At 58.3% G+C, this 13,241-nt stretch overlaps 2 protein-coding genes across 5 annotated transcripts in view; one reads left to right on the top strand and one right to left on the bottom strand.

Moving 5' to 3' along the window:
- The window catches only part of WARS1 (tryptophanyl-tRNA synthetase 1), a 33,888-nt gene extending 25,790 nt beyond the window's left edge, over window positions 1-8,098 (top strand). For 2 of the 3 annotated variants that reach the window (XM_024759621.1, XM_024759615.1), the window contains exons 7-11: window positions 784-884; window positions 2,812-2,924; window positions 3,137-3,310; window positions 6,060-6,200; window positions 7,366-8,098. In XM_024759621.1, coding sequence (XP_024615389.1) covers window positions 784-884; window positions 2,812-2,924; window positions 3,137-3,310; window positions 6,060-6,200; window positions 7,366-7,527 — 691 coding nt within the window. In that variant the 3' untranslated portion in view covers window positions 7,528-8,098. Of the gene's footprint in view, window positions 1-783; window positions 885-2,811; window positions 2,925-3,136; window positions 3,311-4,007; window positions 4,155-6,059; window positions 6,201-7,365 lie in introns of those variants that run through there. The other variant, XR_003005154.1, reaches the window with a different exon arrangement.
- Window positions 8,099-8,713: 615 nt separating this feature from the next.
- SLC25A47 (solute carrier family 25 member 47) overlaps window positions 8,714-13,241 on the bottom strand; it is a 26,239-nt gene continuing 21,711 nt past the window's right edge. For both annotated transcript variants that reach the window (XM_024759674.1, XM_024759681.1), the window contains 2 exons: window positions 12,410-12,722; window positions 8,714-12,111 (listed from right to left, as the gene is read on the bottom strand). In XM_024759674.1, the coding sequence (XP_024615442.1) occupies window positions 11,831-12,111; window positions 12,410-12,722 (594 nt within the window). In that variant the 3' untranslated portion in view covers window positions 8,714-11,830. The remainder of the gene's footprint in view (window positions 12,112-12,409; window positions 12,723-13,241) is intronic.

Raw genomic sequence — 13,241 nt, 5'->3', positions numbered from 1 at the left:
TGGGTTTTGCCCCTTCAGCCTAGTTCCTTCTAATAGCAGAATGGCTGCCACAGATCCAGGCCTTGTATTCACACCCCTCACTACCCGGGAGAGTTCGCCCTGTCCAGACAGCCTGGCTGCCCCATGGTGGAGGGGACAGTGGTGGCCGGATGCAGGGAGGACCAGCTGCACTGAGACAGACCCTCCTTCCTGGGCCCGTCAGTTGCTATCCGGACACTACATCCAGCAACAAGTTGCAAATACCCTTGAACAATGAGGAGGTTAATCCACGTGTAACCCACAGTCGGCCCTCCACAGCCTAGGTTCCCCACATCCGTGGATTCAACAAGCCAAGACCATGTAGCACTGCAGTGTTAACTATTGAAAAGTACCACGTGTAAGTGGACCCGCGTTGTTCCAGGGTCAACGGTAATCTCCCACGAGAAAGCACACAGTCCGTCTCAACAGAAAAGCTGCACTGGGGCCCCCAAACTTAAAGCCCCATATGCTCAGCCAGTGACCCTGGCAGAATTTAAATATCTCATGTTAGCCGCTAAGTTAACCACTGAATCCGGTGTGTTCTTGCCTTAGTTGCTTATCAGCTTCATGTTGATTTCCTTCCACAGGTAGAGGTGTGTTCGCCTCGCCTGCCACAGGCATCTTTGCGTACAGGGGGAGTCACAGCGCCTTCCTTCCCGGTGTGTTCCGGCCTGTGTCTGGGCTGCCATGTTGTACCATCTGCTGCTTTGCCCTCAGTGAACGCCACCCTCTGGGTCTGGGGTTTGATTCTGACTGTCTTTGCAGGATGAGCCCAGGCTTCTACAAGAATGTGGTGAAGATACAGAAGCACGTCACCTTCAACCAGGTGAAAGGCATCTTTGGCTTCACTGACAGTGACTGCATCGGTAAGGAGCCGCTGCTGCCGGCGGCCCCCGCCCAGCTGCCCTCAGACAGGAGCCGAGCTCAGCAGGAGGCAGGTTGACACGCTTGGTGCCTGCCCGGGGCTGAGCTCTCTCTGAGATCGTAGCATTTGCAGTTTGTCTCTTTAAATAGGTGGGTTTTCCCTGGAACATCAGGAGCTGGTGTGATGCCTTTGGCCCCTCTTCTGGGCCATGTGGAGCTATCCCTCGGGACACCCTCTGTCCCTCTCCTTAGTTATCCGTTCGTTTTAAGGTTTAGAAGGAAGAGAAGGGTACGGATGACTTCTGTCCTCCACCTGTTCCTGGGACGCCAGTCCGCGTGGGAGGCCTTGGTGGGGGCCCAGGGGCTGCAGGAGGGCCTGCTCTATGGCCGGAACCTGCCGTCTTTGTCTCCCTGGACCTCAGCTTCCCCACCTGCAAAAGGAGGGTCCTGACTGGAGGCCCTGGGAAGCCCACCCTGCCTGCGCTCCTTCGCTCTCCTTCCAGGCTTGTCCCCAGCAGATAGGCCCCCTTTGCCCACGTTTACGCCCCTTTCCCTGTATCTCCCTCCATGCCCCTTTCAGACGCATTAGCTTTCTCTCCTTTGAGACCCTTAGCTCCTTGAGCAGAGAATCAATCCTGAGACTAGTGGCTGGGTCTCCGGACCCCCTCCCCTTTATTTTGGGTGCACGGCCCCAGGCCTAGTAGCTGCCAACCTGGGCAGCTCCCAGGGTGTGCCTGCAGGCGCTCTGTGCCGGGTGTGCCTGCTGGGACGGAGCACATTCCAGGGCCCACCGTGAGGGGCCTGTAAGGAAGCGTGCAGAGAGAAATGCGCAGAGGCCTTATTGGGAGGCTTTTCACATAAGCAGAACTCTTCGATGTTTCGGTCAGATCATTCCTGACAACTGGGGCATAAACCCGGTGCTTTTGAAAGGGTTTTTTAACCCTGGGAATCCCGGCATGGAGTGGAGAGGTGTCTCCCTGAAGGCTGCCCAGGTGAGTAGGGAGACAGCAGGCGCGACGAGGAGCTGCACACACTTTACTGCGGGGAGGCCTGGGCTCGAGCCCCGGCTCAGCCACTCACTGACTCACACTAGTCCCGGGAAACCACAGAGGCAGTCTGAGCCTAGCATTCACGTGCATCAAATGGGGACGACAGTGACACCTTCTCCATAGAGTCGTGGGGCGTAGACGAGCCCAGGGAAGGCCCTGAGCCAGAGCCGGGGCTGCTCAGTGCTGTAAAGGGGGTGCTGGTGCCAATGGCAGCTGCCACGTGGACACCCAGAGGCAGAAAGGAACCCAGAAATGAGGTGTGTCTTTCTGCAGAGGGGAGAAAACAGCTGGCGGGAAAGAGCATCACAGAGACAGCATTTCAGGGCTGGAGCCACGTGGGCTATCTGGGAAACGCCTGAGCAGCGCAGAGGGGTAGACTGGCCCAGCTCCACTTACCAAGGGTCACACCGAGATCCATGCCCTTTGACCCCAGGGTTCCGCTTCTGCAGGTCTAAGCAAATAGCAGTAGCAGTGCTAACAACAGCAGCATCCAAAACATTGAGAATGTTTTATGCACCAGGATGTCATAATGTATCATAATTAAAGCTGAGGAACAACCCAGACGCCCAGTGGGTAGAGAACCGCTGACTCTCCAGGGTACGTGTATGGGATAGAGTGTGGGTACAAAGTGGAACCTGTAAAGAACAGACCGGAGGAGAATCACAACTGAAATGCAGTGAAAGGGAGAGAAAATGGGTGCAAAGAGACACAAACTGGGACTATAGGGGTTTTTTTCTTCCTTCTACTCTTCTGTAGTTTTCAGGTTTTCTTTAATGACTGTTACTTTTCCAGTGGGGAGAAAGCCGATTTTTGTTCACCCCTTTTACAGTTCCAGCAGGAAGTGGTCTCGTGTATAAAGATGTTTTGTCCTCCTTTCCAGGGAAAATCAGTTTTCCTGCCATCCAGGCTGCTCCCTCCTTCAGCAACTCATTCCCCCAGATCTTCCGAGACCGGACAGATGTCCAGTGCCTCATCCCATGTGCCATCGACCAGGTCAGGAGGCAGTGCCAGGGTTATGTCATCCTGGGTGTTGCAGGAGGTTCTTTGCCCTCTTTGGTGGGAAAGGAGGGTCTAAAAGGTGTTGCGGGGCGGAGCTGATTCTTTGAACTCACCAGAAGCTTGGGGGTTGCTGTGAGGCCCGCTCAGGGGTTACCCACGGGCTAGCAGCTGGCCCACTTCTCCCACTGACCCCTCCCTCCCCACAGGACCCATACTTCAGGATGACCAGAGACGTGGCCCCCAGGATCGGCTACCCTAAGCCAGCCCTGCTGCACTCGACCTTCTTCCCCGCCCTGCAGGGGGCCCAGACCAAGATGAGCGCCAGCGACCCCAACTCCTCCATCTTCCTCACAGACACGGCCAAGCAGATCAAGACCAAGGTGAGCGGCACCTGGGGCGCGGGCGGCCTCTGCGCAGGACCACCCCACAGGGAGACACACACGCGTGGTGCTGCTCTGTCCTTCGGCCTCCGCTGCCCCGGGGGCCCTGAATTCCAGGGTCCAGGCAGCCTGTCCCTGTTCCCAGATAACAGGGGGATTTTCTTATTTGTGTCTTTTCATGTGGGCAAGGCTTTGGAATTTTTTTCTTTTTTTTTCTTCTCTGATTTCCTCACCAACACTGTTCGGGAAGCAAAATCACGGCAATTTTCTTTAGTTACAGTTAAACAATAGAAAAAATGTAGTGTATTTCTGGGCATCAGCCGTATTCCAGGAGCTGGGCCAGGTGCTTTCTTTATGTTTCTAGGTTTTAATTCTCACTGGGAGATAGTGGTGTGTTCCCTTTAAAGACAAGAAGGATGAGGCCCGGAGAGGATGACCAGTTTGACCAGGTTTCCACCGGAAACCAGGAGATGCCCTCCCGGCCCACGGCCCACGAGCTGCCGTTACCAAGCTGGTAGGGGCTGGTTTTCTCCACAGCGTTCTCACTGAGACTCAGGACTGATAAGCTCCTTCCATAGTCGGGTCCCGCCTGGGAGTGCTATGCCCGGCCCGGCATGCAGCAGGAGCTCAGTAAATATTTTCCGGGTCACCAGAGAAACTGGAAATCAGAATTAGTTTGAACTTCCTTACTTTTCAGGGCCGCACTTCTGTTGCTCAGTTCTGAACTGCCAGTATGTGTTCAGTCCCCTCTCTGTTCCACAAAGCTGTTGACATTTCATTTGGAACCAAGTGCACGTTTGCGGGCTGGACGATCACAACAGGAGTGACAGAGACTGGATTTGAGGCATGTAGCGCACCCATCTGAGTGACCACCGCGCCCTACCCCTTCTGGAAAGTCCCAGATTCTGGTTGACAATGGGGAACCCTTAGTATCAGAACTGTCTTCCAGGAAGTGGTAGCCGCCAGCTTTCCCAGCCTCGGCCGGGCTTTCCTTTCTCTTTCACTTCTGGCTGGAAATTCCAGAGCACGGAGTGCGTTAGAGGGGAAGGGAAGCTCCTGTTCCCTCTAGCAGAGAAGTCGTTTTGTTTTGTTTTTGGAAGTTGTTTTAAAGAAGTCACTTTGGCTCTGGGACATTTTTCATTCACTCAGGACCAGCAAAGACCCGAGGGCTGGGTGAGCAGTGAGTGGAAGGTCGGGAGCCACCCAGGCTGCCATGGTCACGAGCACCCTGTGGGGCAGGACAGGGTCAGGCCAGGCCCTTGTTCCCAATCCCCAAGCCCACCTTCAACTCCAGAAGCAGAATCTCCACGCCAGCCAGGAGAGGGGGCATCTGCTCCAGGCCCCTCCCACGAATAACAACAGTGGAGTGCTGGGGACACGGCAGCTTGGCTGCATGATCACCTGCCATGTGCTCACCTGTGCGAGCTCACTGAGTCCTGACAGCCCCCCCGGGGGCTGCGTCCATTTCATAAGCAAGGACGTAGGGCTCAGAGGGGTCCGGCAGCTTCCCTACTTTCACACAGCTGGGAAGCAGTGGGGCAGGGCCGTAACCCGGGACCCGCACAGCTTGGGCCCTCGGGTGGCCTGGAGGCAGGAGCCCTGGGTTGTCTGGGCCCCACCACTTACCTGCCATTGGTGGGTGACCATGGCTGTCCAGGTGTCACTGTCAAGTGGGAGCAGCTGTACAAAACTGCAGACTCGGGGCAAGGCTTCCATGAGATCACATATAAACTGGTTGCAAACTGTAGAATGCCACCCAAATTTAAGATTTCAGTTCAAATTTGGATCGTTGGACCGCTCCTTTGTCATGCGGGCCAAAACGTGCCTCCCGCCTCCCTGGGACGTCACACCCGGGGACAGGTCGGAGCTTCCGCTGTCCCTCAGAGCCGCTGGCACTCCCACCAGAAAGTCCAGCTTTCTCTGGCCTCACTCGCCAGCCTCTGCCCCCTGACGTTAGTCTGGGATTCTGGATGATCCGGTTAGGAATCTGCTCTGGAGTCCTGCTGGGAGGCTTACCAAACGTCTCCACTGAGACTGCTGACGCACCCTTTTCCGGAAGAAAATGAGGGTGACGTTTGTACGTGATAGGTTTCTCAAACAGTCGTTGAAAGAACACTGAAGGAACTTTGTCTCCCCTTTTGGCTTTTCTTCACTTACCTCTTGACCCTGATTTCTCTAAGATTATCTTCAATCCTACAAACCGTTTTGTTAGTTTCTGAGTCTTTCTTTCTTCACCTTCTCGAAGTGCCTGTCTTTAGGTGGGCACCGCCTGGGGGCCCTGTCCACCTCGGCGCTCCTCACAGGGTCTGCCCTCCCGGGAGCCCGGTCCTGTGCCTCACGTCCTCCCGTCCACGGTGGGGGGCTGGTGGGGGGGGGGTGCTCTGCTCTCCTGTCCTCCACCAAGAGCACGCCCTCCCAGGCAGCAGCCACCCTTCCCTGGTCGTCCCTTTTGCTCTGAAGATGGCTCATATCTGTCCTCTTACTGAATCCGAGGACACTTTAGGACATTTTCCCCAAATTTCAGCACAGGTGGTGCTTTGGCTTTCCCGATTCTATTCTGTGTCTCTGGGGAGTGGGGGGTTCAGAGCTCATCCCCCCTCCGGTCCCCCCTTCTCCGCAGTGAGCCCCGCGGTGGCCCGTCCCGGGCTCGGTGGGAAGGAGCAGTCAGAGGGCTCCCCCCACTGCTCGGGCCAGCTTGCACGCGCAGGGCGGCGGCCCGACGAGCATGTGTGTCCTCTCGCTGGTGCAGGTCAACAAGCACGCGTTCTCCGGAGGCAGAGACACCACGGAGGAGCACCGGCAGTTTGGGGGCAACTGCGACGTGGACGTGTCCTTCATGTACCTGACCTTCTTCCTGGAGGATGACGACAGGCTGGAGCAGATCAGGAAGGTGAGGCGGGGGCCCAGTGCCCACACGGGACCTGGAAGGCCTGGCAGCCACGCTGGGGGCAGCCGGTGTCCCTGGTGCCTGGGGCAGGCGCTCAGCTGAGACCAGATTAGAGTTGAGTAGGTCGGTCGTGTTCTGACCACGTGCCCAGAAACCTGATGAACAGATAGTTCCCAAAAGAGAAAATACAAACCGCTAGTGAGTAGCCACACAGAGAGGTTTAATCCCACTAGTCATCGAGAAATAGAAGTGAAATCAAGACGCCTTCAATGTTGAAACAATTCCACTACCGATTTAGCGGGTTTGTGCCGTATTTGCCCTGATTGTAATCCAGACGCTTTGGGGCTCACCCGGGTGAGTCGAGCGTTCCCTGCGTGCCTCTCAGCGAGCCAGAGGGCCCGAAGAATGTTCATAGCTCCTGCTTCAGGTTTTCCAATTCTTGGCATCTTTTCCAAGAAACTAATCCTGAATAAGAAAGAGCTCTCTATGCAAAGACGGTAAAAATGATAGGAGCAAAAAGTTCAGAAGAGACTCTACAACAGAGGAAACCTTAACTGAGAATTGCCAGGAGGGACTATTACGCAGGTGTGAGGTTTATGATCACACGGGAGAATGCGCCAGTGATAGTGATAAAAGGACACCAAATTGGACGTGCAGTGAGATCCACTATGTTTAAATACAACGCACCAGAAAAAATCTAAAAGGAGACATGCCGGGATAGTAGCAGTGGCCCTTAGCCTCTGGGCACTGGCTTCGCAGGGGTTTTCTTTCTTTACTTTGCTGCTGCTTTGTGGTTTCGGTACCTTATTAAGTTTGTTCAGTAAGTACATGTTACCATCACGATCAGAAAATGAAAAAAGATTCCGCAGAGATTTTAGAGAAGCCAGTAAGGCTGAAGGGGGCAGCCACGGGCTCAGGGCTTGGAGTCCCCCGACCCCGCAGGAGGGTGGGCGAGGTGGGGGGGCGGACCCCGTTGTTCCCCTCGCTGTGCCAGCCTGAGTCGCGGCTGCTCACCAGGGCCCAGAGTCATTTTAAGAAAGGCGTGATTTAAGGTTCTCATTTTTCTATGCTGCCCGTGTGCCAGGCTCTGCATGGGTGGTGCCCGGGCAAGGGAGGTACCCAGGGCGTGCGCAGCCGTTTCTCACATGGCCTGTCTCCTCCCGGGCAGGATTATACCAGCGGGGCCATGCTCACCGGCGAGCTCAAGAAGGAGCTCATAGAAGTTCTGCAGCCCTTGATCGCTGAGCACCAGGCCCGGCGCAAGGAGGTCACAGACGAGATAGTGAAAGAGTTCATGACTCCCCGGAAGCTGTCCTACGACTTTGAGTAACGCTCACTTTCTATACATTTACTGAGATGTAATTTACCAAGAATCCCAGCCCAGTCGAATCACCACTTCCCTTAGGCTCTGTCACACGATAATTACTGGCCTGGCGTCTATAAGCCCTCTGTGTGCATCAATGCCGTTTCTTCTGCTGAATGTCATTCCCTGTCTCCTGTGAGCATAACCCTGTGGGGTGATTGGGTGCTGGGTAACACTGAGTGGTCACACAGACAAGTCCAGCTGGAGTCACTCCCACAAAGCAGCCCCAAGGATGTGCAGCCTTGGGCTGGATGTCCACTGGCCAGCCTGTTCTGGTCCACAGGACAGCTCCTGTTTGAAAGCATCCTACATCCAAACATACTCTTAAACATGCTCTATCAAAGAATATGTAGTCTGTGTATGCAAACCTGGAATCAAGATGTTATTATCATAAAACCTGAAAGAAGTGCTGGCCAAGAGCTTTGCTAAACATTTAACCAAGAGACCTCTCAGCTTGGAAGCGGCCTTGAACGTTTCTGGATATTGGCCAGAGTGGGCCAGTGTTTACTAAATAGAGTCTTCTGTGGGTGAAACGTCCCAGTTTGCGTGCTAGACTCCAGACCGTGCATGTACTGTACTCCAGAGATCGTGCTGTTTTCCCTGAACGTACTCATATTTTGTTTGCACCAAGTAATCCTAGACACTCCATCCTGAGAACTGATGGCTGCTTTACTCTGATGGTGCCAGACGCTGAGGGGAGTCTGTTGCCTTTGCAGGTGCTTTTGTTGTGACACTTGACTGGCGTGGAAGTCTGTCTGCACAGAGCAGTGCCCTGCCTGTGCCCCAGACAGGTGGGCACAGCTAGGCAGCGTGCAGCAGCCCTCAAGGCCCGCGGCTGTGTGTCCATGGGAGGCCCGTTTAACCAAGCGCCCTGTGTAGTTACGGAAAAGCAATGGCCTGTCTCGGGGAAGCCCTGGGTCCAAGAGCCTGCCCTGGCTGGAGGTGCTGGGTCCACTCCTGGGTGCCCCGCTCTGGTCTCACTCGTGACAGATAAACTTCCTTTGGTCCCGCCTGTGTCACTGTGCTCCGTCTGGGGTTTGAGGGGTGAGCAGAGGCCTCGCTCCAGCCCAGGGCTGTGCCGCGCCTGACCCTCTGTGGATGACCTTGCTCCTGCACGGGTCATACTGGGATGCGTGTGGGATGGAAGCGCGGTCCCGGGAGCCCCACGGTGTGGAGGTGCAGGCTTCGGGAAGCAGCTGGAAGCGGCGCCTTCCTGGCGCTCGGCGGTCTCCCCGTGCTGGTTTCCACCCTCCCTGGAGGTTCCCAGCAGCTGCTGGAGAATGCAAGCAGATGTCCTTGTTTCGTGGACAGCACGGGGGCATCAGAGCGGCGCCATGTAGCGACAGGGCCCAGGCCAGGGGCCCAGCCGGAATGGAGCCCTGGGCTCACTCTGCCCGCCCACCCTGTACTGCACGTGGGCAAACTGAGGCTCAGGAGAGGAATGTGACTTGTCTGAGGCCACACAGTGAGTTGTGACCAAACGTGCCCATCCTGTCTCGTGTGCTGTCTCCTCACACAGGCTGTTTTACATGTGAGGTCCCTGAGGTTTCCACCTGGGTGGCCGGGTGCCGTGTGCGGCACGAGCTCATCCCGTCTCCTCTCCCGGCCTCAGCTCCCACTGGACCGGATGTGGCCCGTGGAGGTGAGCCCAGAGGATGGTGAGGCTGTGTGGCCTGGGCAGCTGAGACAACCTCTCTCTGCTCCATTGTGTCCACGTCACAGGAGGGACCACAGCAGCGTCCCCGGGGTGGCAGAGCTGCCCCTTCACCCAGCCAGAGCCTCCAGAAGGAGTGGGTGTCATCCTGGGGCCACAGAAGGGGGGGCTGAGGCCCCACACAGGCCAGTGACTTTGGGCGGGACCCCCCGTTCCCCGTAAAACAAGAGCACTGACACCTCATGTTTGGGTCAGCCGGGCCCTGGGCCAGAGGTCAGGTGACTTGCCCAAGGTCACTGCTGGTAAGGGCCACAGACTCTCCCACCCGCCACATTTTGCTGCAAACCAGTAGATTCTTAAAGTTCCCCGAGAGATGCCCTGGATGAGGATGGGCAGGTGTGCGGCCCGGCGGTGTTTGGGGGCTGAGGTGGGAGGTCGGTCCCCAGCCCCCGTGACTGTTAATGCCCACCCCTCAGACCTTGCTCCGCCTCTGTCCCCGGTCTGGGGGAGCCCAGTGGAGCTGCATCTGAGGGGCACTGAGGAGCCCACTGACGGCAGTGGAGAGCTGGGCCAGGCCCTGCGCAGGCTGCGGCAGTTGCGGCCCAGAGGCCCCATGACCCTCAGTCAGCACAGGCTCTGGGAGCCCCTGGGTGACCACCCTTCATCTCCCGTTTGAAACTTCAGGTGCAGCCCGGACTTGGTTAGGGTGGCCCCGTTCAGTAGGGGAGCCCAGCTCTGGCCCGCTGACACTGGGCCCAGCCCTTCTCTTCCCTGTCCCTTCACATCCGCCCTCCGAAGGGCCCTGCTTCCCAGAGGCTGCAGCCGGAGCGAGGCCCGGGCCTTCCTGCAGAGCCACTTCCCCAGCACAGCAGAGCTGGTGCTCCGTGACCGACGGTCCCCACCCTCCCCATGAGGAAGGAGTAACTCTCCTTCCAGGGCCAAAGCAGGAGGACACACCAGTCATCTTCTTGCCAAAAGTGGACACAGGGTTTGACGAATATTGAAACCTTTTGTTAGGAGACGCCCTTCTCCCAGCACCTGGCCAAAGCATCCCAGCATCTTTAACCACAAGCCCGATGCACCTCCAGGAATCCATTGCGGGCCTTCGTTCACTCACTCATGCATTCCACACTCCCTGAGCACCTGCTGCGTGCCAGGCCCTGACATCAGGCATGTGCAGCCCGTGCACGGCTTATCGTCTCGGGGCGGTGGGGGCAGGAGGTGGGTAAGTGACCAGACCACAACCAGGCCCCACGGAGCAGAGCAGGAGACACCTCAAAGCCGCTGAGCTTCCTGGGGGAAGTGACGTCTGGGATTAGTGATGCGTGGAGTTAGCCAGACAGAGCGGAGGGAAGGGCGTCCCTGGCAGGGAGCGCAGGGTGTAAGCAAATGCTTGGGTCTGTACGACAGCAGAGGCCAGAGGAGAGGGTCCACCCACGTGTTCTGGGAACAGGAAAGAGTTGTGTTCAGCCAGAACACTGGAGGTGGACCAGTGAACACTGGACTTCAGTCCAAAGTCACGGGCAAGGCTAGTGTCTGAGTGAGGCAGGTGCTGTCTGGCTTTACCAGAGGGCTGCTGTGGTGGGCACCCGGAAGGTTCGTGTTGGACCGTCACCAGAAGCCATGCCAGAGAGAGGACTGGGGCCTCAGAAGTGCAGGTGTGAGACCCCCATTCTCCCTGCTGGGTGGCCTTGGGTAGGCCGGTCCTCTCTGAGCCATTGTGATAACCTGTGTACGGACCCAGCGGTGTTGAGGACACACGGAGCCTCCCTCCTCCAGGCCCCATGGAAAGGCAGCTCACATCCTGGTGTCTGGAACTAGCTGGAGATCAGTTTCATTCAGAAAGGGGGTGGGTTTGGGACGGGGGTGGTGAGGAGAGCAGGCATCGTGCTGAACGCTGAACGGCCCCCTGGGGCAGGTTCAGTGCACAGGCGTGGCCCCCGGCCCCAAAGGCCGAGGGAGCGGGGCCAGCCGGAGAGCTGGCGGGGCCTCGGCGTGCCGTCAGTGCAGTGGGAGCCCTGGTCACACAGGTTTGGAGGGCTTGGCCTCTGAGGACAAGCTGGAGATGGGGACCCAGTCACCAGCCCCACAGACCACAGAGCAACACCACCGAACTGCCTGAGAAACGTTTTATTGGCAACAGCTCGCCACTGAGTCTCGGGTCCACAGGCAGAGTGAGGGGGGGGTGACCGGGCTCAGGCGACACCTCCCTGAGCATCCTGGTGTGGGGACCGAGCGCGCCGGGTGCCAGGCGGCTGCACCCGGGTTCCGGCTGGTGGGGAGACCAGTTGGCTGCGTCTGAGAACCAGGAATGAAGACCACACTGCACAGCAGGGAGAGCTGAGCCGGGAGAGAAGGGTGGGGAGCCGAGGGGGCAGCGGGACGAGCCACTGACCACACGCAAAGACGGCTCCAGGCGGCTGCATCCTCATCCCAGAGGCCCACTTCTCCCTGGCTCCTGTGACCCTCAGGCCAGCCCTGGGCCCCTTGACCTCCTCGTGGTCAGTCGGGGGGATGGCCCCCAGGGGCCCAGACCCCGACACTCCCCTCCGCCCCCTCCAGCCCCTGCGGCCTCTGGAAGCTGCTGGCAGGTTGGCCCTGGGGGATGGGCGCCAGCTATGAGAGCAGGCCCTGCATGAGCCTCAGCACGGCCTCGTAGGTGACAAAGACCACCATGTTGACGGGGAAGGCGCGACAGCAGTTGAGCGACAGCCCCTTGAAGAGCACCCTCGGCCCCTCCTCCCGAACGCTGGTCACCACGCAGTGCAGGAGGCCCCGGTAGCGGCGCTGGCCCTGCCCATCTGCCTGCAGGCGCGACTTGATCACGTCCATGGGGGTGGCCACGGCCCAGGCCAGCACCCCTGCACAGCCACCGGCCACCAGCACGCCCAAGACGTCTGCGGGGAGGGCCCCACGGTCACGTTGGTTGGAAGCCGCACTGGGGCCCCCGAGGAGAGCTGGTGGGCACCCAGGGCGGGGCCTGGCCATGAGGGAGCCCTGGGCTCTCGCCACCGACATGACCTGTCCAGGGCCACCCAGAGCAGGCCTGTCCTGACTCATGTTGAGGGCAGTGAGCTTCCCACCTGGGAGGCACTGGGTGCCAGTGTGGCCTCAGCCAGTCTTCTCCCCCCACGTCCACTCCCGCCAGGCTGAGCCTCACCACCAGCACCGCCCCAGGCCCCGGCCCCCGCTCACCTGGCCGGCTGCGGCCAGCGGGAGTCAGCTGCTCACAGAGGACGGCGTACGAGAGGAAGTAGGTGGCAAAGGAGTGACCGTCCCGGAAAAGCAGGGCCGAGCTGCCCTTGTAGAGGCCGCGCAGCCCCTCCTCCCGGGCCACCGAGGCCAGGCAGTGCAGCGGCCCGCGGTACTTGGGCCCTGGCGCCCGACCCACAGCGGGCGCAGGGCACGTGGGGGGCGCAGCCGAGAGCCCCGAGGCCGAGGGGCGCCGCTGCTGCGTCTGCGTCTGCAGGCGGACCTTGGCCACCTCGGTGGGCGAGGTCAGGAACACCTAGAGCAGGGGCGGGGCCGACAGGGATGAGGATGCAGCGCTGCCCGCTGCCCGCACTCCCTGCCCCTGGCCTCCCTCTGCCCCTGTGGCCCGTCGTGACCGCCAGGGAGCCTGGGCCCCAGGAAGCTCCGGCCTGGCCCACGGGCCATGGTGGAGCGGGGTTCAAAGCCGGCTGCGCCCACCCAGCCAGAGCCAGTGCTTCCTTTAGCTACACATTCTCTGCTGGTAGAGTGGCCTGACACACAGTAGGTGTCGGGTAAATGTGACTCCAGTTCACGAAAGCGCTTAATCTCATCATTAATCTATTAATGACATATTAATGTATTATTTAATTAATGTAAGTATTTAGTGTAAGAATAATGTAACACAATGTAAGCATTGATAAAGTTAATAGATAACATAGAGGATAATTTTACTAATAACATTGGCTGCATGTCGTGCTCACTCGTACCTGTCAGACCCCGTGCTGGGGGCTTCATATGCGTGACCTCACCACGCCTCTTACAGATGAAGAGACAG

This window comes from Neophocaena asiaeorientalis, unplaced genomic scaffold (genome assembly GCF_003031525.2).
Source record: "Neophocaena asiaeorientalis asiaeorientalis breed wild unplaced genomic scaffold, Neophocaena_asiaeorientalis_V1.1 scaffold476, whole genome shotgun sequence".
NCBI classification, from domain to species: domain Eukaryota; kingdom Metazoa; phylum Chordata; class Mammalia; order Artiodactyla; family Phocoenidae; genus Neophocaena; species Neophocaena asiaeorientalis.
The sequence above is the reverse complement of the archived record's forward strand: the minus strand, read 5'-3'. Positions and strand labels throughout refer to the sequence as shown.